At 35.9% G+C, this 27,121-nt stretch overlaps 1 protein-coding gene across 4 annotated transcripts in view; it reads left to right on the top strand.

Moving 5' to 3' along the window:
• LOC102232109 (collagen alpha-1(XIV) chain-like) overlaps nucleotides 1–27,121 on the top strand; it is a 139,722-nt gene that overhangs the window by 34,619 nt on the left and 77,982 nt on the right. For all 4 annotated transcript variants that reach the window (XM_023345509.1, XM_023345507.1, XM_023345506.1 and 1 more), the window contains 8 exons: nucleotides 13,557–13,715; nucleotides 13,787–13,906; nucleotides 14,815–14,979; nucleotides 15,980–16,141; nucleotides 16,378–16,547; nucleotides 19,525–19,651; nucleotides 21,000–21,145; nucleotides 23,736–23,865. In XM_023345509.1, coding sequence (XP_023201277.1) covers nucleotides 13,557–13,715; nucleotides 13,787–13,906; nucleotides 14,815–14,979; nucleotides 15,980–16,141; nucleotides 16,378–16,547; nucleotides 19,525–19,651; nucleotides 21,000–21,145; nucleotides 23,736–23,865 — 1,179 coding nt within the window. The remainder of the gene's footprint in view (nucleotides 1–13,556; nucleotides 13,716–13,786; nucleotides 13,907–14,814; nucleotides 14,980–15,979; nucleotides 16,142–16,377; nucleotides 16,548–19,524; nucleotides 19,652–20,999; nucleotides 21,146–23,735; nucleotides 23,866–27,121) is intronic.

The raw sequence follows: 27,121 nt of genomic DNA, 5'->3' as shown, positions 1-27,121 counted from the left end.
AGAAAAAACTTGTTTCTCTCAAACTGGAAATCACAGTGTTGTCGCACTACTACAGATCATAATATCGTCTCAATAGTTGGAAAATTTGACCAAAGTTTGCATAGATAAATGTGTCCATTGCTATACTTTTAGGAACATGCACCCCTGTATGTAGGCGAAAATTACCCTAATTGGATGCATGTTTGTATTTATACCCATAAGTATAGAATTGCTAACTTTTTAAAATTTGTTCTTCACATTTCTGCAGACAAGTCTGTGAAGAAAGAGGCTTGTGAGCTGCTTAGTTTTAGAAGCCGTAAAACTAAAATACACACAACCAACTTTTGAAAAGTTCACTTGGTGAGGGAAAAAGGGCGGGGTTCCCAGCCTTTGACCAAGGCCCTTGAATCATATTGCCAGCAACGTGATTCATGTATTGGTGTAAATCGGTTCTCAGTATGTCAGCAAGGCTTACATTTTAGAAAGTAATGAAGCAGTCTTTAGTTTATTGTGCTTCTAATAGTTTGTTTGAAGTTAATAAATTAGCATTGCTATGGTTACATGTGACAAGGTGCAAGAGCACCTGATAGCAGATGGAGAATGTATCTGTAATTTTCAGGCATAGGGCTGCAACTAATGGTAAGTTTGTCCATCTGTTGGTCTAATAATTACCTGATTAGTTCACTAATCAGCATTTATTTAAAAAAAAAGTCTCTTCTGTGAGATCATAAAGTGAAACAGAAATTTAACAATGGTTGTTATATTTTACATTTTTAATTTTTTGTAACAATTTATGGCACAGTATATTTGCTGCCTTATTGTTTTTAAAAAATATAAAACCTAGTTCTGGGGACAAAATACAAATAATAACATATTTTATTTGTTTTACAAGATTGCGTGACTGAGTTATTTGTAGTTAACTCTTAATATAAATTATTGTAAAGATTTGTCAGCGACATCCACAGGACCAAGATTAAATTATATAAGAACAGCATTCAAGCTTGTAAAATTGTTATATATTTTTTCCTATTCTTATTGAAAATAATGTGCCAACAGTAAATCTGTTTTTGGAGCTTGAGTTTAAGACATTTCAATTACTGAGCACATAAACTCTTTTTAGGCTTGACTCAACCTATTTATTGAGGTCTAATTCCTGGACCATTTGTTCAGGCCTCCAGTAATTGGACTGCACCCAGAAAGGAGAGGCTGCAGAGAAATCACAGCAAGTGTCAAATGTTCCACACATCGTAGATGTATTTGTATCTGTGTGTGCGTGTAGCTGTGTGTGTGTAAATGGATTACACAAAGGGCTAAATTAAACAGTTGATGTAAGTCAGCCCATTTCTTCAACCCATTTTACAAGTATCTAGATGTTAAACAAATTTATTGAGTATAAGTTTTTGCCCGTGTCTAACAAGTTCATGCAAGTCAAAACTTCCATTTGAGAACATTTACAAAGATTTTCATTTTAGGTTGAGGACATTTTCATGAATAAATGAAAAGCTTAAACACTTAAACTATGTTTATGTTCCCACAGTGGCTGTGTGGAATGGAAGAAAAAGTCAATGTCTTGTAAAGTTGTCAAAAAATACATTGAATTGAGTCAGGTGGCAATGGGGAACTGCTCAAGAACAATCTTTAATCTGATATTTTGATAATTTACATTTGGGTAAACTAAAAAAATGTCCAAGTTTTTGATGTTGAGAGGTTGTTTTGCCATCACCCCAATCTTTAGCTCCCTAAACAGATTCTCTATCAGATTCAAATCAGATTATTTAACATTATTGAAAAAACCTCTAACAGTTTAAAATCAGTCTTTAATGTGTCACAAAGTCGAGTTTGTTAAAAAAAAAAAGACAAAATATTGAAAGATCTGAAGTTTCTTTTGGTCACTTGTAATATGTGCAAGAAATGAAGCATGGTGTAAACAAAATTTATATGTTTAGCACAGGGGCGCCCAAAGTTGGTCCTCGAGGGCCAGCATCCTGCATGTTTTAGTTCTCTCCCTGATGGTAGTAACAATCTTTTCAGCATGTCAATGTTCTTCTTGGGCATTCTAGTGGGCCATCATTGGATCCAGGTGCGTTAAACCAGGGAGAGAACTAAAACATGCAGGATGTTTGAAGAACCCTGAAGAACCAACTTTGGGCACCACTTATTTAGTATGTATTTTGGCATGATGGAGCAGAATAAAGGTTTAAAATGCTTACTCTTTCAGAACTGCCAGTTCAGTGCTATGAATGCCATACACATAAAACTGATTGGAAGTATGCTTTCCTAATTTAAAAATCTTCCATTTAGATAAAATATTCCAAGTGATGCACTTAATATACATTTTTATATGGGTTTTTTTTGGCCATGCAAATTACACTAGCTTGACTTTTTGGTGGAAATGTAATAAAAAAAAAAGACGGGCCAAATGTTTAACAAAGATAAGCCTGTCCAAGTAATTAGGCCACATGGGTAATGCAGTAATGAATGCACAGGCATAGATGAGTCTGGAATTGACTGGAAACATGGCAGAGCTACTGGAACACTTTCAACATGCGCAGTCCATCAACGGGAAACACATTAGGAAGATGGACACAGCAGGATCTGCCAGCTGCAGGAATGTCTATCTGCTACACTACAAATAAAGATGAATGATGAACCAATAAATCATCTGTGTAGGGCACTCGGAAGGCCAGGGAAGGAGAGGAAGTTGATTTAGTGAAACTGAAACAGGAGCGAGGCAGTATGTAGCTGCGATGAGGGTAGAGAGGTGCAATAATGCTGGCAAAGCAGTGAAGTTCCTGAGCAGCTGAAGCTCCATCATCTTCTATTTGACACAGTGACAACCTCATTTAGATTTGAAAGAGAAATGAGGGCAGTCAGATGGTAGAAAGAGGGAGACAGAGCAGCAAATGTTTTCAGTATGATACCAACCAACTGCCCAACGCTCAGTGCACATTTTGACATCTGGTATTACAACAGAAGGACAACAGTTTAACAGGGTGCTTTTCCTCGTAGTATCCAATGATTGTAGACTCTAGAAAATTTAGCCAACATCAAAGAGACTTCAATGAGAGAAAAGGAGTAAACTCGCATGTAACGACAGAAACAAAGGGAAAAGAAGATTTCCCACAAACACAACCGTAAAAAACAAATTTGAGCATTTCTGTGCCTGAGCTTTGTTAATGAGTGCATATCATTACAAGCAGAAAATCTGTACAGATGGAAAGATAATGCACATTACATATTTTATTGAGACTGCTTGAAATGTGAGCTAGTTTCCTAGGGCTTGTGTTGACTGCAACAAACTGCATTTTTTTAATGTCATTTTTAAAATAGCTTATTTATAAGCTGTTTCATATATTGAGACCGTTAGATGCCCTTGTCAGACATTTTTGTTTTATCTTTTTCTTTTTGTCGTGCCTTGAAGTGTAGCACTTTCTGTACTTTTGCCATTGTGGGAAAATACTTTGTGTTTCTGTTTATTGGTGTAGTTTTTACTTTCTCCTTGTTTGTTTGGTTCAGGCTTTGTTTCTGTGTGCCGAATATTCCTCCAGGGAGCTTTTCCCTACAGGCTTCTTAGCACAGAATGAGTTTGTTAGTTTGCAGATTTCTCTCATGCTTGTAGATCTTTCTTCTTTTCTTTTCATTCAGATTTTCCCATGAATATCAGATTTCCCTACATCTGAAGCTCATATTAACTCTGACTTTTATCTCTCCTGTGTTTGTATACCTTTTCTTCTTTTTTTTTTTCTCAAATTTTACTTTGTCCAAATTTCACTCCTTTATCAATCTTTTATGAAGCATTTCTTGATCACAATTTTTTATGCTTCTTTTTTAACTTTTTCTCTACTCTGATGTTGGTTCATTTTCAGTTTTTCTTTTTCCATCAAATGTCCCTTTATAATTTTTTGTAGCACTCAGAATGAACCATATTTGTTCTTGCATTGCACCAGTGATCTAACACTTTTCATCTAAGTTACCATGTCACAAAGAATCATATTTCCTTTTTTTATGTGTGCACTAAATACACCACCATTTGCATCTCTCTTTTCCTTATTAACAAGATATTTTACATTTAAGTATTTCCCATAGAGATGCAAAGAGTAATGTCTCGCTGCTGCCAAAAATAACCCCAAAAACATTTTGCAACCTAATGAGGAACCAGCTAAGTTGGAGATAAGATATGGGAACAGTTTTGAAATGTTATAGTTTTGATGAGACATTTTGATGAGATTTTTTAGTTTCTCTATTTTATGTGTCGAGAAGAATGTCTCTGCGACAGACAGAGACACCCAGATTACGGAAATGCTTGCTCACAGATAACAAATGTCTTCATCTTACAATAAATGAAGGTGGAGCTGTAAGATGTGATCTGAGGCTTTATGAATATAATGCTTCGTGTTCTCTGAGTGTGAAGTTGTTTTCTGAATTAATTATGCAGAGTTACAGTGAAAGTCACAGTAACTTTCTTTTGTTCTCCTGATATTTTCTGTCAGAAACCTCACATGTGTAGTGGGACTGCAGATTGCAGTTTGCTCTCGCTCCTGCTGTTTTCTGTTTGTGTACTTGATTTGTAGATCTGGTGGAATTCCTGTGACTTAACTGTTTGGCCCACATCTACATTGTTTTTTGTCTGGTTTACTTTTTTTTTTTTAAAAAAGCACAAAGTGTGTCACAATAAGTGCCAAAGTTCTCTAACCAGATTTCTTGCAGCAGTAAACTTAAGACAGAAATGTTGTAGCATTAAAGACTGGCTTAGCATCTTTTAAATAGCACTACAATTCTACATGATTTGCACATCTTTTTGAACTTTAGATAAGAGTAAAAAAAAAAAAAGCCTTCCATTAAGGTAAAACTTCCCTCATAAGATGCAGCATATTTTTTAGTGAAGTGGCATGGCAAATTTGATCAAAATGATAGATAAAGGTTTTCAAACCTGCAATGCCTTCCAAAGGGTAATTGAAGATGATGAGGTTGGTAATGTTTGCCATGCAAAGAATCAAGAACAAAGGTGTTGGCAGTGCATATTATTCTAAACTGCGTGTGTTTATAGGTCAGGGATTACTTACAATACTGAGACGGCTTGATGTGCATTTTCATGACATGTTCTGTAAATATCCCATTTGCTTTATTTATATGCATATTATATATTTTAGAAAATAGCTGTTAAACATGTTTTAGATTTTTATGTTTAGTCTTGAGACTTTTAATACTTTAGGATAAAAATGTTTCAAAACGCAGGAGTGATAAAGACGTTTGTTTATTTATCAAATGTTATTATTATTTCAACTTTGAAACCAACCATGAAGAAGGAATTAAGTCAGAACATACCAACAATATATACATTTTACATTTAAAAAAAAAAAAAATCCTTCTTTAACTGTAAAAATGTTTTACCCAGAACTCGTTTGGTTCAATTTTAGCATCATCCAGTTGAAATATTGTTTAAAAGGTCTTCTATTAACCATCTTTTACTATCCAATTATGAATCAATTAATCTGAAATTAGTAGACTAGCCGTACACTGTATTAATGTAAATTCAAACAAAAATTACTGAGCTTTCCACATGTTGATGTTGGGCAATTTTTTTTAGCGGCGATTGCATCTTTTGCTATAAATGATCAAGCGTACACTAAAGGAATTATAAGATATTAAGTTTTGGGCAAAAAACTTAATATCTTAAGCTCTAGTGTTTTGAACTTGCTTTCGTAATACAACTGTAATGTTTAGCCAGGTGGACGGGGTCTCACACCAGCAGATGTTCACACCTGAAAATGACATTATCCAAAATGCTAAACATCACAGATTGATAGAGTCAGTAGCAATATATATGGTAACTGCCATCTTGATTGTACTATTTACTAATATCATGGCAATCACAAGATTTCCCAATATCATGTTGTTAAAACAATAACTGAAATGCAGCCCAGTATGGAGACCCAGTCACTCAGCTCCAAAGCAACGCTCTCTTGCTCTTTCTGGGTGGTCCCAAGCCATTACCAGGTTCTGGATCTGTCCTGGGTTCTCCTTCCAGTCCAGCGGGGTGTGCTTTGAAAACCTTCAAACGATGGGACCCAGGAGGAGTTCTGATCAGATCCCTAAAGTACCTCTACTGGTGCTTTGATGTAGTGGAGCAGCTGTTCCAGTTAAAGCTCCCCAGAGATGACAGAGCCGTTTTATCTTTAACAGTGAGCCTAGTCATCTATGCTTAAAGCTAATTTCAGTTGCTTTCATCCAGGATTTTGTGTTTTTCTATAAAGTTCCACATCTTTTGACCACAGATAAAGATAGGGATGCTGTCTGACAGGTAAATTGAGAGCTTTGCTTTTTGACTTGGCTCTTTACTTCCTTGACAGTGGCATGCCTGCATTCTGTCAGATAAGATCCCAAACAATCCATCCATCTCCAACTCAATTTTACTACTGCTAATGAAGAAGAACCATGGCCTCAGACACTTAGAGGAGCTTACTCATTGTTGAAAGTTTCAACAGAACCTCATCATGTGCCAAAAGGAAAACTGAGGTTCCCAAAATTCAATTCATTAAGATCCAGTTCTTGAACACCCTAAACTGGATTGGTGTAGAGAGGAAGCCTGCTGTGGCAACCAGATAGTCTGCAAAGGAAATATGGACCCAGCCCTTGCATTAGTACGATGTTTATCAGACAGGCCTTAAATAATAGCTGAAAAATAGTCAACAATGCAGTAGTGTTGTGGAAAAAACTTATTTCCTAGCGCTGTTCAGGTAAAATCACTCAATCGGGTTTATTCATGAATTGTGCACAACTCGGAGAGCTCACAGGACAATCAATAATGAAGCAAGTCTGAAACGGAAAGCTCTGCCAGGCAGAGACAACACATGAGTTTTGTACAAAGGGATAAGGGATCCAAAGCATGGGAATCAGACTGGTTCCCATGCAGCTGGGGAAAAACAACGTCCAACCTTGTGCATGTAACCCAAACAGCTTTAACTTGGTGGGAATATACAGAACTTAGAATAAACATATAGCAAAACAACTAGCAGGTGTAACCTAACTGTAATTTTTCCACATCAAGTAGTTATCCAAAAGAAGGCTCATACCTATTTACTAGTTAAATCTGTGGAGTGGCTTTATTTTTGGCCAACCAGTAATGTAAACAACCTTGCTATGAACATAAATAAACAAGTGGCAACCAGATTAGTTTAAAAATCCAATTACTTTCTCTTGCATTCTTGCCATTGTGGAATAATGGAGACTGAGAGAGCTGACCTTTTGTCTTCATGGCATTTTAAATCATGATTACATGATTTAAAATCAGCTTGTGTCTCCATAGATATGTTGGAACAAGCCCCTAGGTACTGTATGTACCCTTTGACATTGAAGCTATCAACTTTGCATTTGCAACTCGTCCTATACCCACCTTAAATGTAAACTTGCTCTCCTTTACAGTGTGTTGGAAAAGTATGTATGTAGCTTAATTTAATTAGAATTTTTATGGTAGACCAATACAAAGTTATGCATTACTGTGAAGTGAAACAACAAATTTTACATGGATTTGAACTTTTTCAAACAAATATGTCTCAGAACTGTGGAATGCAATGAGCAGTTTAATTAAAATGTAATGTCACCAAATGCATTCATCACCTGTTAATGGTAAATAAAATTCACCTGTGTTTTAGTCATTCTCAGTAGAAATCCAGCTGTTCTATGAATGCCTTGGATCTTTGCTTATGAAACATCATTTAGCAGCAGCATCATGAAGATAAAGGAACAAACACACTTATTTAAACCCCCCCCGAAAGGAACCAAATTCACAACTAACAAAAATATCAACACTGGTGGGTTGAACTCAAGTGGATGGCACGTCTTTCTGATTTTTATTTGTAAAAAGAAAAATACATTGAATATCATGTTTTATTTTACTTCTATGTCACAATTGTACACTACAGCATGCTGAGCTATGATATAAATCATAGTAAAGTATTTTGATTTTTGTATTTATGTGACAAAATGCCAAAAAGTTGAATAGATATGAATAATTTTGCAAAGGGGTATGTGGACAATCCTTTAATCATACAGACTGCCTCAGGAATTAAGCAAATAATAACAATGCTAGTAATGCCAAAGAAGTTGCAATCATAGCCACTGAGTATAGAAATATATGATAGACAGTATATTGCTTGAGTACAATATACAGTTTTTACTGTATAACACACAATAAAAATATTTTTTTTGTTTGCCTGTAAAGGTAACTGAACACTTTCTGCATTTACTCACATAAATATGCATAAGAATGCCAGTAAACACAAAGGACTCATTAAAATGTTGTTTATACTTTGGTGACTAAGGTCAAGTCCTCTGCTTAATGCTCCTGACATCCACTGTCTCGGGTTGTGCCTCAAACTTTGACTTTTTAACCTGTGAAGAAGCGGCCTGAGGAACCTTTCTGCTAATAGCTGTCTTATTACGAATCTATCAGTAAACGTGTTGTCTTTGCTTCTATTCATGCATATCTCTTTTTTTCTACATCCCTTTGCTTTCATCTCTCGAAATTTCATTTTTTCACTAAATCTCATAGGATCAATTTGCAACTGTACAGAGAAGTTGAAAAGTGTCATTTAAACTGAAGACATTAACAATAGCTTTGCACACACTTGCTAATGTTGGAATGTTCCCTAAATGAGGGTAATCAATATAGCTGCCAGCATAATAATTAATACCTTTGCATAACTAACTCACTCATTTCCTCATTAGCTTTACAACATCAAATTTGAAACAAATTTGTATTTGTCACAGCTTTCAAATGTATATGTGGTACAATGACAATAGTTTAAAACTCTCTTTATCAAACTCTCAGAATTGACCCAATCAATTGCATTTTTCAACATGTTTGTGTTTCAGATAAATCCTATTGTTAGTAAATTCATTAAACATTTTCACAAGAAGTAGCGGCAGGCTGTGACTTACTCTTGGGCTGGATAGCTCTAATGTAGGTGGTTGAATTGCTGAAGTAATTCAGCAATCCATCACTTCAAGGCTTTACTTTATTAAGAAAGTTGCACCTTTTTATTTTAAGAATTTGGTTTTTAGATTGGGGTTGGAAATGATCTTCTACTCCAGATTGAGAAACTTAAGTATTGCAAGGTGCTTTGCAAATTGACTAGATGCCCTGTCATTCGAAAAATATTTTAGGAATTAGGTATTTGCCTTGGATTCTGAGTAGAATCGCTTCTCTCTCTCATCCAAAGGAGCCAGTTGAGATGGTGTGGTCATCTGGTAAAGATGTGTTCCGAATAAGTGCTTAGGAATTCTGTACATGTCTTAATGGGAAGAGACCTGAGGGCAAGCCAACTACTTTGTGGAGAGATTATATCTCCTTGGTGATTAGGGTAGGGAATGCCTTGTTGACCCCAGATGAGTTGGAGAAGATAGCAGTGGAGTAAGTGACTGGATGATTGGTCAGTTTTCCAGTTCATCTTCTGCGATTACAGTATTTCCACATTCATGACCAAAACCCCAACATAGTTTAACTTTTGAAGCAGCTATAAAAATCAGGTATAGGTATACTAGCCAAGGGAGCTATCTGTAGTGGATTTTGGATAATATTAATAAGCCAATCAGGGCCAAGGAAATTAAATGGTGCACCGGGAGAGACTACTTTCCAAATGCCAGCCAATTGAACGAACTCGGTTCATTGCATCAGCTTATGTTAGCTTCAAAATCTTGGTGCAAAGTGAATTGAATGGATTGATGAGACATTTAAATGTTTGTGACCAATGAATTACATGGTTTAAAATTGTCTGGTTGTTAGATCACACAATTATATCAGTGCACATTCAACCAGAACGCTGTATATTCTTCAGGGATATTTTGCTCTCTCTCCAAATTAGCATAGCTTGCCCAGCTGCTCAAACTGTTTGGTCCAAAAGTGCCTAAAGAAGTATTACTATTTTCTCTCACCAATTTCACACTTTCTTTTTCAGTTAAGCAAAATAAGGACACTTCCTAAGATGGAACTTTTAACACAACAGAATAGGCCTAATTATGGTGTTAGTGTAGAGGTGCTGGTTGGGCATTCTCTCAGAGAATAAGAAATAATAAATGGGTAGGAGTTGGAAATCAAGCCAAAGGAAAGAGCATTGTTATTTACCACAGACATACTTTTGCACTTACACCCTGTAATATATGAGTGTCTGTGGCTCTTCCTTTGCTTCCTCCTCTCTCTTCCACCCTTTCACCATCAGTCCAGGTGCCAGTCTTTTACAGAGCTGGCTCTAAAGCTCTAAATCCCTGTCTAACTTTTTGGTTTTGCTTCCTGCACTGACTGAAATGAATCCATCCTTTCTGACATTGAACTCGTTTAAATCCTTCCTCTTGACAACATCTTTAATCCAGGGATATTGTGTGTTATTACACGGATATTTTGGTGTTCTGTTGCTTCATTTTCTGATACATTCTAACAGGAAATGGTGGCAAGGATTTCAGCACATAATCGAATTAACCCAAGCATGTTATGTTTTTGGTAACTTTATATTTCAGATTAGAGGATATTGTTATAAATTTTGAGTGCTTTTAAAGACAGTTAAATATATAGGCAGGGATTTACTTAATTCATTATTAAACAGAGCATACTTTAGTCAGACTATTTATTTATTTTTTGCTGGTGAAATTCATAGGCCTTCTGTCCGAAAGAAATGCGGAACAAAAGTTAAATCCTTGAAGTGTTTAACATCGGAGTCAGGTTTCATTTAGTCAAAGTTTTCCACTCCTGTTACTTGTCAGTTGTTCTGATTGGTAATGGAGAAATTAATCGACTCACCTTCACCAAAAGTCATAAAAAGAAACAAACTGAGACTGACAATTTAATTAAACTGGTGTGAACAATGTAAGGTACATCATCTTAGCAGCAGCTAAGCCTTGTAAGAGTTTGAGGCAGAAAGCTAGACAGCATAACGGTTCTGCTTTTGAAGTTGAGGTACCATTTGCCAAATAGCAGCAATTCAAAAAGTTCATGGAGAGTAAAGATGTTTGGAAGCTGATTCTGAAATAGCTCCGAAACATCTTTGAAAGATAGTATGTACACTACAGTGGCATTCTCAACTCCCCTCGGTCTCTTCTTCAAGGCCCTCTTGTTTGACATATGGCAGATAAAGTGAAGAATGTAAACAGAAGTAGGCATGACATTACTTTTGACCAGAATTGTCCAATTTCCTGTCTGATTACACTAACCAATGACTGATCAACTGGAAAATAAAAAAATCTGATCTTCCTTGATCTGATTTTTACTAACATTGCAACATGTGTGTTACCATGTTGCTGCAACAACACTTTTAGATGTAAAAGTCAGAAGAAAAAGGGTCAAAAGACTTATTTTTATCATTAGTTAGAGGAAGTAGATAGTTATCATAAGCCATTTAAAAAGATAATAGATATTTATCACATGTATGAGAACTGCAGACAGTATAAACAACAATAAATATTATAAGGCCTCAAATGTTTTTTCTTTTTGATGAGGTTTCTTAATTCTGAAAATATATCTCTGCTGTAAAGCCATATTTCAGCAGATGACAAAAAGATTGAATAGATCAAAGCAAAGTTGCTCTGTTTTATCTATCTACTGTTGTGTGACAGCTTTTGGAAATGTTGACATAAAGGATCTTTTTTTCTATGTAATACAGGCTGCTGTGTTAGTAATCACTAATACAAGATGTATAAAATAGTTTAAAATGTCAACTTTTAATTGAGTTCCTTTTAAATTGACCAAATCGGATATTCACACTGATATCAATATAAACTCAAGGCAAGAAGGCTAGAAAAATGTGCTTTAGCATCATGCTTTAAAGTTCCTAAAGTGAAGTGAGTAAAATCGGAATAGAAAGGTCAAAGCTAAAAAAAAAGAAAAAAAACACAAATTAGGGCATCAGAAGTTTTAAATGTCACTGTGTGCAAGCAAACGTGAAACTATATTTAGATTAGATTTATCAAAGGAAGGGATTTTTTTTTTTCTTAAAACTTAACTGGAAATGTTGCATAGAAAGCTAAATTGGGGAAACTGAGGATTTTTCCAAATAAGTCATTTCCAGTGGAATTGTGGAAATTTGTTTGGAGCTAACCTGAAATTAGGTTAGTTTTAGCAAATTTTATTATATTATATATAATTATAATCATGCACTCAAATATATAATTAATAGTATGTTAATTTATGCAGTCAATGGACTTAGATATGTAAACTCAATAAGCCTGGGCTTTTTAAATTGTCTATGTAACTCAGGAAGGCACAGTGCATGTAGGGACATGACCTCAATAAACCTTCAGTAAACAGTGCACAATGTCTGCATAATTGAGGAATAGCATATATTTACTAAAGCGTACCTGCTTGACATCTGATATGCTAAATTATATTTCTCCGAATATATCTAAAACCCAATAAAGGACCAAAGTTTAAAGTCTCATTCACTTCCATGGAAAACTTCAGATTTTCAGAATTCTCAGAACATTTTCAACCCTATTTTTAATTAACTAAATAATATCAACGAAATCACAGCAAAATGAAGCATTTTTGGATTGCTACGTTAAGCCTTCCCAATAAGAAGTCAATGTCCTTTCCCCTCCATAAAACCAACATCAAACACCATAAGCTTTACATTTTATTCTTTCAACTGCAGCTTCCTGATTGTATGTTTCCTGTGTCGTTGCTTCCTTCTACCCACCAAATATATATTTAATGACTGTACAGACCTTTCAAACAAATCAGAGAGGAGGATCACATTCCAACACTGCTGAGACTTGCCAGAAGAGATACCCCACTAAGTTCCTGTCAATGTTGAATAAAATGACTGCTGAAGAATGCCCCTGCCAGCCCTCCGATCACTCACTCTTATAACCTGCTCCACTCTGACAAAATGTTAAAACATGCTGTGACCTGAAAGAAATATTCTCCAATATCTGTAGGGTAAGAAATTATGCGCCAACAGCTGCAAAAGCTCTAAAAGGTTCAAATTTATACAGTAGATAAACCATGGGAGCAAATGGGTCAAGTATGTATCAGATTCATGCTGGCTCTGAAAACCAGACAACACGTTTTTGCATGAACAGTCGGTGCTCCTGTACTGCGTTCCCTGCTATAGGAGGTTTCAAGGAGCTGTGGGAATGGTTGGTTGAAATAGAGCTGTTTCCTTATTCTGTTGGCCTTCGACTCTCTCTGTTTGCTGTATGAGCGTTTGTAAATTAACTGCTGTTGGCTCATTAGAGCCTGGTCTGCTTTATCACCCAGTAAACTATTGAGACAAACAACAGAGTGGGCCGTTATTTTTCATCTGCTGAAACTAAGCGCCTCGTCCTCTGGGGTTTAATTATCCTGCGTTGAAGTGAATTAGAATTAATGAAACACTTTGTAATACTTTAGGACAGAAGCTGCAGATCTTATTGTCCTACTTTTACCTCTGCAGGTTCAACATGTGTGAGCACTATACTGGTATATCAAAGTTTGATATAATTTTTATTTCAATCATTGCCTGACGTGAAGTCTTATGGGGTTTAATTACCATTTTTCTCTTTAAAAACACTAATTCTTTTGCCTTTGCTTTCTTTTTTCACTTTGTCAGCTGAAGATGGATTCATGTGCAAGACTCCTGCCATAGCCGACATTGTGATTCTGGTGGATGGCTCTTGGAGTATTGGTCGGATTAACTTTAGGCTGGTTCGAGCATTCCTAGAAAACCTTGTCAATGCCTTTTCTGTAGAATTTGACAAAACAAGAATTGGTGAGTATTGTTTTGGATTTTTCCTTTTTCTATTGCTTGAACAACGTCTTATCTTTTATTGTCCAACGCAGGACTTGCTCAGTACAGTGGAGACCCCAGGATTGAGTGGCATCTGAATGCTCACACTACCAAAGAGGCTGTGATAGAGGCTGTGAAAAACTTGCCCTATAAAGGAGGAAACACACTGACAGGTATGCTGCCAAGCAAATTCTCATCCTACTTTCCGGTTATTATAGTCTTCCAAACACAGATGAGCAAACAGATGACATTCAGAGGTGGAACTGGAATCAAGCCAGTTTGCTTCCTCGGTTTATTAAATTCCCTCTGGTGCAGTTAATTTCAGGTTGGTATTTATAGATTCAAAAACAACCTTTGCTGTGCGGATGAGACTGTGGATCAGAAGGTCAAGACAACAAAAAAATGACTTCTAATATTGATTTGATATTCTGCAGCAGAAAATTATGAAAAAGTACATTGAAGCATAAAAGAAGTGTAGTGTAGATTAGAAGGACTACAATTGCATTTTTACTTTATGGAAATTGCCTTTATTGTGTAGTATCTATTGGATGAGATATTATGTGGTTAACAGTTTGCATTAATTATAAATATTCCTCTTAAAAATTTGCATTAATATATCAATCAATCCAAGATTGGATTTTCAGTGCAGAAATCAGAGATGTCAGTGTGAGCTACCTCTGAACTATTATTGCTATTTTTGACAAAAAAACTTGTCAAACTAATAACGACACTTCAGACCAGTTCAGTTACTATCTCTGACAGTGGCTCCTGCCTTGGTTCTGACAAGTTTTAGCTTCTCTTAGGACCTCAGAGGGAAACTCAGGGTACAACCAAACCGTCAAGCCAGTACATAATGCATCTTTAAAATAATTGGTTGGCACAAGGTTTTTGTCATTTTACACTAGATGTCCTCTTGTCAAGCAAATACTCAGTGCAGTGTTCTTTAATGCTAGTACAACTGCATAAAAACAGTACCACATATTGACTCCAATATTCAGATTTTATTACTTGCAACTTCTACTTTGATTATCTTGTTTTGTTTTTTTTATTTACTGACATTGTGCTGTTCTCAACAATCCAGGTCTGGCTCTCACCTTTATACTGGAAAACAGCTTCAAAGTAGAATCTGGGTCCCGGCCTGGTGTTCCAAAAATAGGAATCCTCATCACTGATGGGAAGTCCCAAGACGATGTGATTCCTCCTGCCCAAAGCCTGAAGGATGCTGGGATAGAACTGTTTGCTATTGGTATGTCCTCTCTGTATTAACTCATATATTTTCTTTGTCATATCAAGTAAAAATGTTTTGGAAAGAGAGCTTAATGTTCTGTACAATCCCTGAGTACCCCGAATAGTGGAATAACCATTAGCTCAATTAAAGGAGTGGAACACCCTGCCGCTGGAAACACTTCAGCAACAGTGCAGACAGAGTGTCTGCATAGTGTAGCCTAAGAATACTTATTGGGTTATTGTTTTATATATATGCAAAGTATTCTACAACATATGCATTGACTCTATGCAACTGAACTTTTTGACACCAGTCATATTCAATACATTGGAATAATATTTAAAACAAATTATTATTAACTACATTTGTTAAGTTAAACAGTTTATATAGATTAATTACAGACTGATGTTTTCAAGCCTCTCCTTTTAAAAAATATATTTAATTAAAAGTTTAATATTTATGGTTAGACTATTAAATCACATCAATGAAAAGACAAAAAAACACATAAATGTTGGCTTAATGAAAAGTATGTTTATCACCTGGGGACAGGTTATTATTTTTAAAAGGTACCGTTATTCTGACAAATGAGCATCATCAGAACGTAGATGCTGATTTATCTAGTATGACTCCATATAGTGTACATGAGTATCCTACCTGGGCTTAGTGACATATTAAATGCATAGAAAGCTAAAACAGCAAATATTTTTTAAATTTGAACATTAAAATACAAGGTAGATAAGCAATTTGTGCGATAGTTCTTTTTTTCCACTAAATTGCAAGTTTTAAAATTCAGACTTTCATCTGTTGTAGAAACTAGACAAAATACTTGTTGCATGTTATGCAAACATTTCTGATAATAACTCAATAATTAAATGTTTTATCCAATCTGTAAAGTGAAATTCTCTCTCTTTCCTGCATCATCAGAAACCTCTCCTCTGCACCTTTCTTGTTTTTTTTTTTTTTTTTTTGCCTCAGTCTAAATTTTCCTCTCTCCATTTCTGCCTCTCTCCTCTTCTTTCAGGTGTGAAAAACGCAGATGAAAATGAGCTGAAGGCCATTGCGTCTCCTCCTGAGGAGACTCACGTCTATAATGTGGCAGACTTCAGTGTGATGAGTGACATCGTGGAAGGTCTCACCAAGACAGTCTGTGACCGTGTGGAACAGCTTGACAAAAAAATAAAAGGTTCAACTCGGTTAATAAATCCTAGTGCACATTGGTTATGTATTAGCAACTAAATTCAGTGTCAAACTGCGTAAGCATTTTTATATATATATATATATATATATATATATATATATATATATATATATATATATATATATATATATATGTTTGTTTTTTTTACATTTTTGTTAATATTATTTATACAAATTGAACACTGCATGTATCACTTCTAATTTGGTCTTTAAATTTTGCAGGAGGAGGAGAGCCAGCTCCACCCGTCACCTCTATTGCACCCCCTCGTAATCTCGTGACATCAGACATAACAGCTCGTAGTTTTCGGGTTACATGGACGCATGCGCCGGGCCTAGTGGAGAAATATCGAGTGGTGTACTATCCAGCCAGTGGAGGACAACCAGAAGAAAAAGTATTTGGTTTCTACTGTATTTTTATTTCAACTTTGAATGTACAGTATATATATATATATATATATATATATATATATATATATATATATATATATATATATATATATATATATATATATTGTTTGTTTTTGATTTACATATTCACGTAATTGCAGCTATTTTTTATGACATCACGATTCTCCTGGTTGATCCAAAGTCTGAATAGTATATTCAAAGCTTTTTAATTATTCCATAGTCATGTCTTGAACTCAGCTCTAATTTGTTTTGTTTTTTTATCCATCTGAATTATCAGAGGGTGTCTTCATGCAACTGATTAAATTTCTGTCTTAGTTTTAACTCCAAATCTATGATCCAAGGCCAGAAACAATATAATCCACAAAAGCAAGAAAAAGAAAATCACTTGAAATGTCATACCACCCTGAACAATTACACTATGTTTGATTCCAAACTCTGTAAGTGATATCTCTTTCACACCAGATTAGGACTACCTCTCAGTCTCCAAGAACTCCAGGGCTGTCCAAATGCATCAGCAAAATATTTATTTCAAGCGATAAAAACAGTCATCACTCTACTGCACTATGCAATAACTATTTGTGAAATATATACTATGTTCCCGTAAACATTAGGCCACTTGCCTTGACACATACAGGGTTAGGGTTAGGGTTGTATGTAGACAAACTAATATCACATAGCACCAGAATAACTCATCCATGTCGTTATGATTTTTTAATGAAGTTTTCCATCTCCAAACAGTTTAAGTCTGTAAAATAAAACTGTGAAAATGTATTTGCATGCTCAGGTATTACACTTGTAAGAAGCAGTTTGCGTAAAAAACTTTGCGTTTGACTCAGTGCAGTCAAGTGACATTCTGTGAAATGACTTTTAAGTACTTTTCTTTGATGGAGTAAGAAAAAAATGTAGTTAAACTTTTTGCAAAACCAAACTTCCCTCAGTTTTGTTGTGTGTTCTTCTCCCCATCTGGCACTTTTATTGGGCATGAAGTCAAGTGCATAGCAATGCCTCCACACAGGAAGCTGCTGTATCATGGCACTTTCCTGGCATTTATTTAAATGTAAATTGTGGAACCTGCTGCACAAATTAGAACTTTACAAATAAGGGTTATAGTTTTGGTCTGAGACTACCACCTCATGGTCTGTGCTGTTTCAAATTCTCTGATGACAACTTTATGTTGGTGCACCTGGGCCGCGTTTCATGAATAACCTGTCACTGCTACTCAATGCCTCACCCAGGACCATGATATACACTATTGCCACCATGATAATAAACAACCACAACCTCCCTACTGAAGTTTTATAAATTTTTTAAACAGTTAGGGAATTCTAGCAGTCAATCATGCATGATGGAAAGCATCTCAGATTATTTCTAAAGACTTCTCCAAGCGCTGACAAAGGCCACCAGTGATCTGATTGTCAAACATCCTGTCTCTGTTGTGAAAGGAACCTGACTATAATTTTTATCACATCTCCCATGTTCACTAAACCCTAGGTATCAAGTCCCAAGTCTTAGAGTGTTTTCTTTAGGCACCTTAATTGATATTAGTTTGCAGGGGATTTCCCAGCACAAGGCAAATAAAATGCCTAAGTGCTGATTTAATGATGGCGTTTTTAATTAAAGCCGCTCTGCTAATCCTTTCAGGGTCACCTCAACAATTTCATTTCTTGGAGTAATCTGCATAGTAAATGGGGACTGTTATGTGGAATTTGCCATTAGGGAATCATAAAACCAAATGCCTCTTAATACTGAGGTAAACAAGATTGTATCCACCTTTGTGTCACAGCTGCTACATAGATGGGAACATTGAAAACATTAATATGCTAAACAAATAAGGTAATAAACTGGAAACTTTTAGTTGCTCCAAGGCTTGTTTGGGGTTTTATTCAATGCACACTTACATCTTTTATCTGGTTACTTTATGTACGGAAGTTTTCTGTCGCATAGTAAAAGTAGATTTAATTAAGTTTGCTTTTAAACTTGATTCGCTCTTAGATTTTTTCTGTTATTTATCAATTGCTGTGTCTGATTCTCCTCTGACAGTTTTTCATTTAATCTCTTAAAGGAAACAAAAATTATAATGGCAAGTGGTGTGTTTGCAAGCTAGAAATTCTTGCAAGTAATTTATTGGACAACTAAAGAAAATGAAAAACCAGAAAGAAATTTTAGCTAAAACTATTTTGTGAGAAGATAATTGGTTGAAATGTTTCCTCCCTTTTTATTTTCAACTGTTAATTTCTATAGTTATTATACGAGTACTTAGTAATCTTTTGTAGTTTTTTGGCTCAGACTTTGACTTTATTTTTACCTGATAATGTTTTTGGACATCGGTAGAAACCTCGACTGACTGGCTAATTACAGCTTTTTAAAAAGAATACAACACCTTTCATGCTTACTGGCACTCTTAATAAAGATATGTAAAAAGCCTCAAACTAAATTATTATTCATTGCAAGTGAATAACCCTTCATTAATTAAAGTACATTCATTTGGTTAAAGAAATCGCATTTTAGGAAATAAATTTGTTAATAAAATCCTTTTTGACTAGCACTCCTAAGAATTCCTATTAAAGAAGTGTCACTGTAGTATTTTTAGAACTATAAACAATCATTTTTTTTAATTGATCCAAGCATCTTGGTAGTTTTATTTTGTAATCCAAGACTTCCTGTTTTCCCAGTCTACAAACATGACCTCATACAAAGGTGTATTTGTCATGGTCACTTAAAAATGTGAAGAATAAGACATTGGCATTCAAGTAAGGCTAATTAGTGGTAAAAGCTACTAACCTAAACTTGCCCATATTTATAAGAATTAAAAAGCCTAAAACAACTGGGACTGTGACAAAGCAGATTGGTACAAGGAGCCATGGCAATAAATAAACTTAATATGAAACTTTTTTCTGCTTATTTAGTGGTTGGAAAGCAGTGTTTGGAGATCCAGATCCTGATTTTAAGGCTGTCTTTCAGGTGGTTGTGGGGACAGAGAACAGCGTGGAGCTGACCTATCTGAACTCCCTCACTGAGTACCAGGTGGCCGTTTTTGCCGTCTACCGAAGTTCTGCCAGCGAGGCCCTGAGAGGAAGTGCCACCACATGTAAGCATCTGTGGTTATAACCTGTAAAAATAACTTTTTTAGACTTTTGACTGCACTATACTTACATCCAGTTGCTTAAGAAGAAAATAACTTATTTTTCACCTAATTAAAAAAAAAAAAACCCAACTCTTAATTTTCAGATTTCCATATAAATATATTATCTCGGTGTAATCTTTTTGTTGCTTAAAATAGAACTGATAATATAGAGAAATGTAATGGTTTTGAAGCCTTTTGAAATCTTTGTATTCATCCACACTGGTAACAGGCCCCTACATTTGCTATGGGAATTGAAAGGAAATTGGGAAACATTATTATTAAACTTAGCTTTGCAGAAACTAAACATAAACTAATCATCACAATAAAATCTGTCATATGTCTTATGCCATCCATCCAGCCATCCGTTTTCTTCCGCTTATCTGCTTAAGAAAGCTTAAGAAAGGAGGCCCAGGCTTCTCTCTCCCCAGCCACTTGTTCCAGCTCCTCTGGGGGAATCCCAAGGCGTTCCCAGGGCAGCTGGGAAACATAGTCTCTCCAGCGTGTCCTGGGTCTTCCCCGGGGCCTCGTCCCGGTGGGTCGTGCCCGGAACACCTCACCAGGGAGGCATCCAGGAGGCATCCTGACCAGATGCCCGAGCCACCTCAACTGGCTCCTATTGATGTGGAGGAGCAGTGGCTCTACTCTGAGTTCCTCCCGGTTGACCGAGCTTCTCACCCTATCTCTAATGGATTGCCCAGACACCCTATGGAGAAAACCCATTTTGGCCGCTTGTATCTGTGATCTCATTCTTTCGGTCATGACCCAAAGCTCATGACCATAGAGGAGGGTGGGAACGTAGATCGACTGGTAAATCGAGAGCTTCGCTTTTTGACTCAGCTCTCTCTTCACCACGACGGACCGGTACAGCGCCCGCTTTATGTCTTATGCAAAAGTATTAAACATTAAAATTGAACCATAAATGTAATGTAGGAATTCCATTATGCATAAAAGGCCTTATCCTACTATTCAACAAATAATTTTGCTTAGGTCTAATTCTAAAACTGTTGCATGAGGCATCATCCTGACACACCAGAGCAATCTATCCTGTGTAATAGGTGCTCAATTATCAAAATGAGAAATTCCTCCCTTCTGGTCAAGAAAGAAAATTAAGTAACAGGTTGACCTTGCTCTACAGTTAATGGCATTTGGATATTGCCATGAAGGATCGTTATTGGTTTTTAATGTGCAGATTTGTGGTCATTAAATCTGATTTGGTTTCTATTTTGATCAACATATTGACTGTACATTTATAAAGTGAGTTATTTTTTAAAGTGGTAAATTTATCAGTGTGATCTGTATCTTTGTCTTGCAGTGGCACTGCCCACAGTGAACAACCTAGAGTTATTCGATATCACTCACAGCACCATGAGGGTCCGCTGGAAGATCGCCGCGGGGGCTTCGGGGTACATGATCCTCTACGCCCCGCTGACTGAGCAAGAAGCTGCAGATGAGAAGGAGGTAAACAGCAGGTCCACCAAATGTGAAAATGAGAAAATTTATAAAGCAAACAAAAAAATGGAAGCAACACATTTCTTTGAGCAATTCTGCACTTTTTATAGTCTCATTTACCCGTTATCGTCTACTTAAAAACTGCTACATTTTTCAGGTCCAATAAGGGTAAATGTCTAAAATGTCTTTTTTAGGATAGAGTAATGTTCACCTGTTGTACCCCTTGTGAAAACCTGGACTAGACATGATTTTCAAAGTGAATTAATTATTATAATGTGGTCTATATATGCTAGGTAGGTTCACAGGAACATGCTACTGCTGGTTGAGCAATCAACCCTCCACCAATCAACTAACTTGTCACATGTCTTCATAGAGAGATGAGAGACGAAAAAGAAAGAAAATAAAACTGTATAAGAAAAAAATAAAACTTGATGGAAGAGTGAACAAAAGGAAAAGGGACATTTTATTAAATAAACAGAAAATACAATTTTCTATGTAAAATAATTGTACATTCTATGTACAAAAGCAACATTCTATATTTTGTCTTTATTTTCTATTTTAAAAAAGTCAATTTCATCGAAGATATTGAGGTACACATTTCTAAAATGGCAACATAGAAATAAGCCACTGGTACCGGAAATTGTTGTTTTCTCATTTTTTTTCTGTGCATTGTGTGAAATAGTATAGCAAATTCTTATGACATTTTGTATTCCTTAAACTGTTAGAAAATAAAGCAGAAAGACTGCAATTGTAATCACTCCGCAATCACTGGCTGATTGTGATTCTTTCAGCACATCAGAGCATCATTTTAAAAGGATGATAAAATCATGAACTCTCTCTGCAGTTCTGGAAAATGAGTCACACATGACAGAGGTGGATAAGAGGTGGAAAAGGCACAGCCAGTTGTACTCGCCCTTTCCCATTAGACCTCATTATTCCTGCCTTTCCTTTCCCCTGCAGGTGGAAGGCAATAAAAACAATTCCTGAAGGAGTTAAGCATGAGAATGGATGTGTTCCAGAAGCAAGATGAGTCTGGCTCTGTGGTTCTAGTGTCATAACCCAAAATTTGGCAGATTTCAGCTTATGCAAGTTGCACTGACATCCCTTTCTGGGATTTGGGATTTTATTTGAGGACATTTTTTGAGACTGAGGGAAAGTGAGATTTTATTCAGAGTGAAGCAAAATGGGGAATTGGAGAAAGCATACTCATAGGAGTTTACTATTTTTTTTAGCAGCAAAATAGACAAATTGCAGTCATTATAGCAGCTTTTTTCGAGTCCATTTTGGTCTTGGCCCATCTCACATTAGGTGTTTGACGTAATCTTCAAGTCCAAAAAGCAAAATAAGTTATTTACAGGGAAGAGCAATATTAAAATAATTCAGTGAACCCCATTTAAAAAATTCTGAACTGTACCTTCCAAGAAACTTGAGCAAAGTTTACAATATGCTCATTACAACCTTGTGATTCCTTAAAAACCATTATATTTTACTTTACCAGGCAGGTGAAATTGTTTCTGTGCAGCAATTCCTCAATATAAGAATTTCTGATCAACTATGTAACAGCTTTTTTTCTGAAATTTCCTGAGTAATTCAGAAAAAGTCTTTAGAATATTTAGTTACATTTTGGAGTTAGATCAATGTTTAAAATAAGGTATACACTTTAATGAGATACAAAACATGTGAGGTGATCGGAGTTTATTCTGGCAGTGTTCACCCCACTCTAAAGGTACACAGCCATATTTGATCTTGTGGGTTGAACAAATAATCATTCATCAACCTCTTGCACAGCTTCCAGAAGTTTGTTGACTCCATGCAACACAGGTGTAAGGCAGTTCTCAGAAACTAAATATTTGTTGAGTGATTCACAGAAAGGCTAAATGTGCAAGCATTTTTCATGAAGTTTTAAAAGAAAAATGTGGCCAGTGCTCATAATTCAATGCCCTTATTATCATTTTCCACCATCTTCTGTTAATTAATGACAAATTTAATCATTTAATTTTTCCTGTTTGGAATATGAAAAGAATATACAGTGTTTTCATCGCAGTTTCATGTTTAAAATGAAATCTTTTATGAGGATATTAAGCTTGATTTACTTCTTACATCTGAATGCAGGTCGTAGACAAAAAGGCAACTGAACAACCGTTTTTGGTCTGTAATTGACAGATTCATTTTAGTTTTAACAATTTTCTTTTGAAAAAAAAAAATAATTTAGTCGCTCAAAGCTCTCAATGTTGAATCAGCAGCCTTGAAAGCATCTTTTTGAAAAGCTGGAAGGCCTTCATTATGTGACTGGGTGGCTGCATCGAAAGGTTGTCAGTTCTCAACCTTCTTACTGAGTCTCACATTGTCTCATTTTACCTTGAGTCTCCTGAAGCTTTTCTGACCGAGCTGTGTATCTGAAATCATTTCATTAAATATATCTTGTTCACAGCTATGCTTGTTCAAATTGTATGGGCCAGTTGGATAGATACGATGGAATCACAGAGAGATAACATGAACAATTTAAACTGGAGTCAAAAGATGTTGGAGTGAAAAATACGGCATTAGTTTTCAGATAGAGGCATTCATACTGTTCTGCTCTGTGTCTGTGTGCGTACAGGTGAAAGTGGGTGATTCTGTAAATGAGGTGGAGCTGGAAGGATTAACTCCAGCCACTGAATACACTGTAACAGTTTATGCCATATATGGAGAGGAGGCCAGTGATCCCATGACCAGCCAGCAGACCACATGTAAGTCTCTATCAGGAAGATTTTCAAGCTTCAATAGATCTTTGAAGATCCTCTGTACTGTCCATGCTCTGTTGGCAAATGTAAAGTATTTAGTGTTTTTTTTTCCACATTTTATTCCACAGATAAGCTGTGATTCTCATTTGCCCACAACTTTTTTATCTAATAGTTCAAATATTTTTCTGTGCATTTTCTTATTAATGACACTGTGGCACAGCTGCAGTGCAAAAATGCTCATACTCCTCTTGCTTATGTTGCAATCACAAGCTTCAAAATAAATTATAAATTGATACTCAGTAGGATAGGCTAACTATGCTAGTAAGTGAACATATACTTGCATTCAGCCTCTTTAATTGGATACCCCTAAAAATACATTGCAGCAAACTGCCTTGAGAAGTTTCCTAATGTGACTTAACAGTAAAGATTCAAGTAATATGAATATATAAGTAGTGTATTTCTGTCAATAAAATGTTAGCAGTTTAATCTGCAAAAATACCAAAATAATGAAAATGTCAAATAAAGCAAAACCACTTTAAAATTGAATATTATGATTGCACTTCGGGACGTCGTATGTAAAACATCTTTTGTAGCTTTAATTGAGAGGCTTGGTGGTTCTGTAAAGAATTTTGAATGAGTCTTTCTGCAAAACTTCGAGGTAAAATCGTGTAAAAGATAGAAGAATTAGACTTCAGGTAATCTATATGTAATTTACTTAATAAAAGGTTTCTTACTGCTTTTTATCACCTTCATCTCAAATTACTTTAATTCTCATTGGTGCACCTCACTCTACTTGAGTCATTTAATACTTTCCTTGCAGCTGCCTGCTGTTCATTTGGAAAGAAATCAAATCACTTATTGAAGAGACTTCCGTTTATGCATGAAGCACACTTGAATTCACTAATTTTAGCTTGTTTTCAGATCTGTATAAATATCTGAATTGTAGGACTTTGATTGGAGGAAGCTAAATTTCTAACCCAAACACTGCATCATATACATTTTCCTGATTAGGTTTTAGTCTTGACTTGAACATTTTCTAATCAGTGGAATAAGATGTAATGATATTTACTTTAGATTTCCACCATCTTTGACTTTTTTTATTGACTTGAGCATGAAACTGTCATGCTCAAGTCACGTTTCTGGCGCTTACTTTTTTCACCAACAAAGAAAGCTATCAGTCTCCTATCCTTAAATCTGTGTCCAGCTGTCTCTCTCCCAGATATTTCCTGCATGCGGCTCTCCATCCTGAGCCTTGATTAGAGTCTGTTCCTGTTTAACTGTCTCCAAATCTTTACCATTCTTACTAATTTGTGTTTTATTGCATCTCCAAAAAGGAGTGAGGCATGTGGCTTTAAGTCAGGGAATGTTTGTCAAGTCCTGCAGCTACATATATGTAGTGTTTTTTCAGTGGAAGGGACTGACAGCTTTCTCAGTTGACTTTTCATGAGATATTGTTCCAGGCAGAAGGCATGCATTCTCTATTAACTAAATTTGCTGTGCGGTTATCTCCTTAAACATTTTAGCGTTTTTTTGTTGTTGTTTTTTTTTCAAGCAACACCTTATTTCGTATCTTTGAGCTCCTACTCAACTCTTCTCTACATAAACTTTCAGGTGTTTTTTCTACCTTACACAAAACAAATTCAACTAAAAGTTTGGGTTTGGTAAGCAACGTAAAAAAAAGTACAAAGTACAGACAAATTATGCTTAATTGCAATAATGTGAGTGAGTAATGCAAGTGGTTTCTTTCCACCCTCGCTGAGATGTATCATTAGAATCATCAAAAAGCTAAATTTCTTGTCACCGACGCATCACGACGCTGCATGATACGTCAGGATGCCGCATGATGGAGGTTTAATCTGCTCTTATTTTTTCTTTTCATTCAGATCCCACATCTCCCTGAAGCCTCTCATCCCTCATTTTGCTAACAGACTTGACAAAATGAGGGACTGTCATCTCTTCCATTGTTAAGCCATAATGCACTCTGATGATCACTGTTGTGTAAAAAGCAGATGCAAATGACCTTGATAAAAATGCAGTATAACGGAGAGTAAACAGAGCAGTGCTTCAAAATAAGATCTCAAGCTAGATGTGAATATATGAGGAAAGGATTTTGTGTTTTGTTTCCATTATGACATGTATTCAAACTATAAACACAAAATGAATATCTTTATCACTTATCCACCTATCAACAAGGTTCTACTTATTTTCACATAATCTGATGACACACAATAGAAGTGCTGTGAATAAGTAATGACTGACTACTTATGGAAAATATACATTTTATGCCACTTGTCGAAGAGAAAATTAGTCAAAAGAAAAGAGGTGAATATCATTAATTTAAAAAAAGGTTTTATTGGCTCTAGTGGCCTTTATTTGATAGTTAATTGACAGGAAAGTGGGTAATGAGAGAAGGGGAAGACATGTGGCAAAGGTTGCCAGGCCGGGAATCGAACTCCATGTATGGAGGAGTAAAGCCTCCATACATGGATTGTGTTTAACCCCTGCGCCACTACAGCACGCACACCCATTATCATTAATTTCTGTGCCTTCCTCCTGGGTCTGTCTGGGTTTCGATCTGAGTTCCTGAACTATCTGGTGTATAATTAAAGAAGGAACACTGGATTTATCTGTACTTTATGAAAGTACAAAAAAATCCCAATACAGAAAAATTATCCATCTTTAAAAGTAAAAATGATTCCTTCTGGAAAGAAGAAGTACGCTGCAGTGACATTTAAGGAAGCATCTGCAAACCAGCAAGAATTATGAAACTTTGCAAACTTTCCTATCTTTCCACATTTTTTAATTTTCCATCCTGCTGACTAAGGCACAACTTATAGTAAAAGCAGTGGCAGTATCTCCTCCCTTGGCTCATTTTTCTTCTATCTCTCTACTGGTTTGTCTTTGCTGTGACCCTCTGTATAATTGAGGTGAAGCAGTGGAGAGAACAATCAGGGTTTTCTCCTCCTCTTTTTTTTCATTTTTTTAGAAAACAGATCAGTAATTCGAAGCAGAAAAGTTCCAACGGATCAGACTAAATCAGTTTTCCACGCTGAATTTAAAACCACAACAGGCACGACATTTTTTCTTTTAGACCTTTGCCGTTCTTCCAAGAGAAAGAGGAAGAATTAAAGCAGGAGATGAAGTTGGATTGAAGCCTCAGGGAGTGGTAGTGATGTAATGAGGTTTAGTCCACTTTATAATTAAAATAGTGGAGTCCAATAACTCTTGTTATAAACCCCATGAGAGTGTGAGAGAAACAGAG

Source organism: Xiphophorus maculatus, chromosome 13 (assembly GCF_002775205.1).
Source record: "Xiphophorus maculatus strain JP 163 A chromosome 13, X_maculatus-5.0-male, whole genome shotgun sequence".
In the NCBI taxonomy this organism is placed as follows: Eukaryota; Metazoa; Chordata; class Actinopteri; order Cyprinodontiformes; family Poeciliidae; genus Xiphophorus; species Xiphophorus maculatus.
This window is presented reverse-complemented; position numbering and strand designations above follow the sequence as displayed.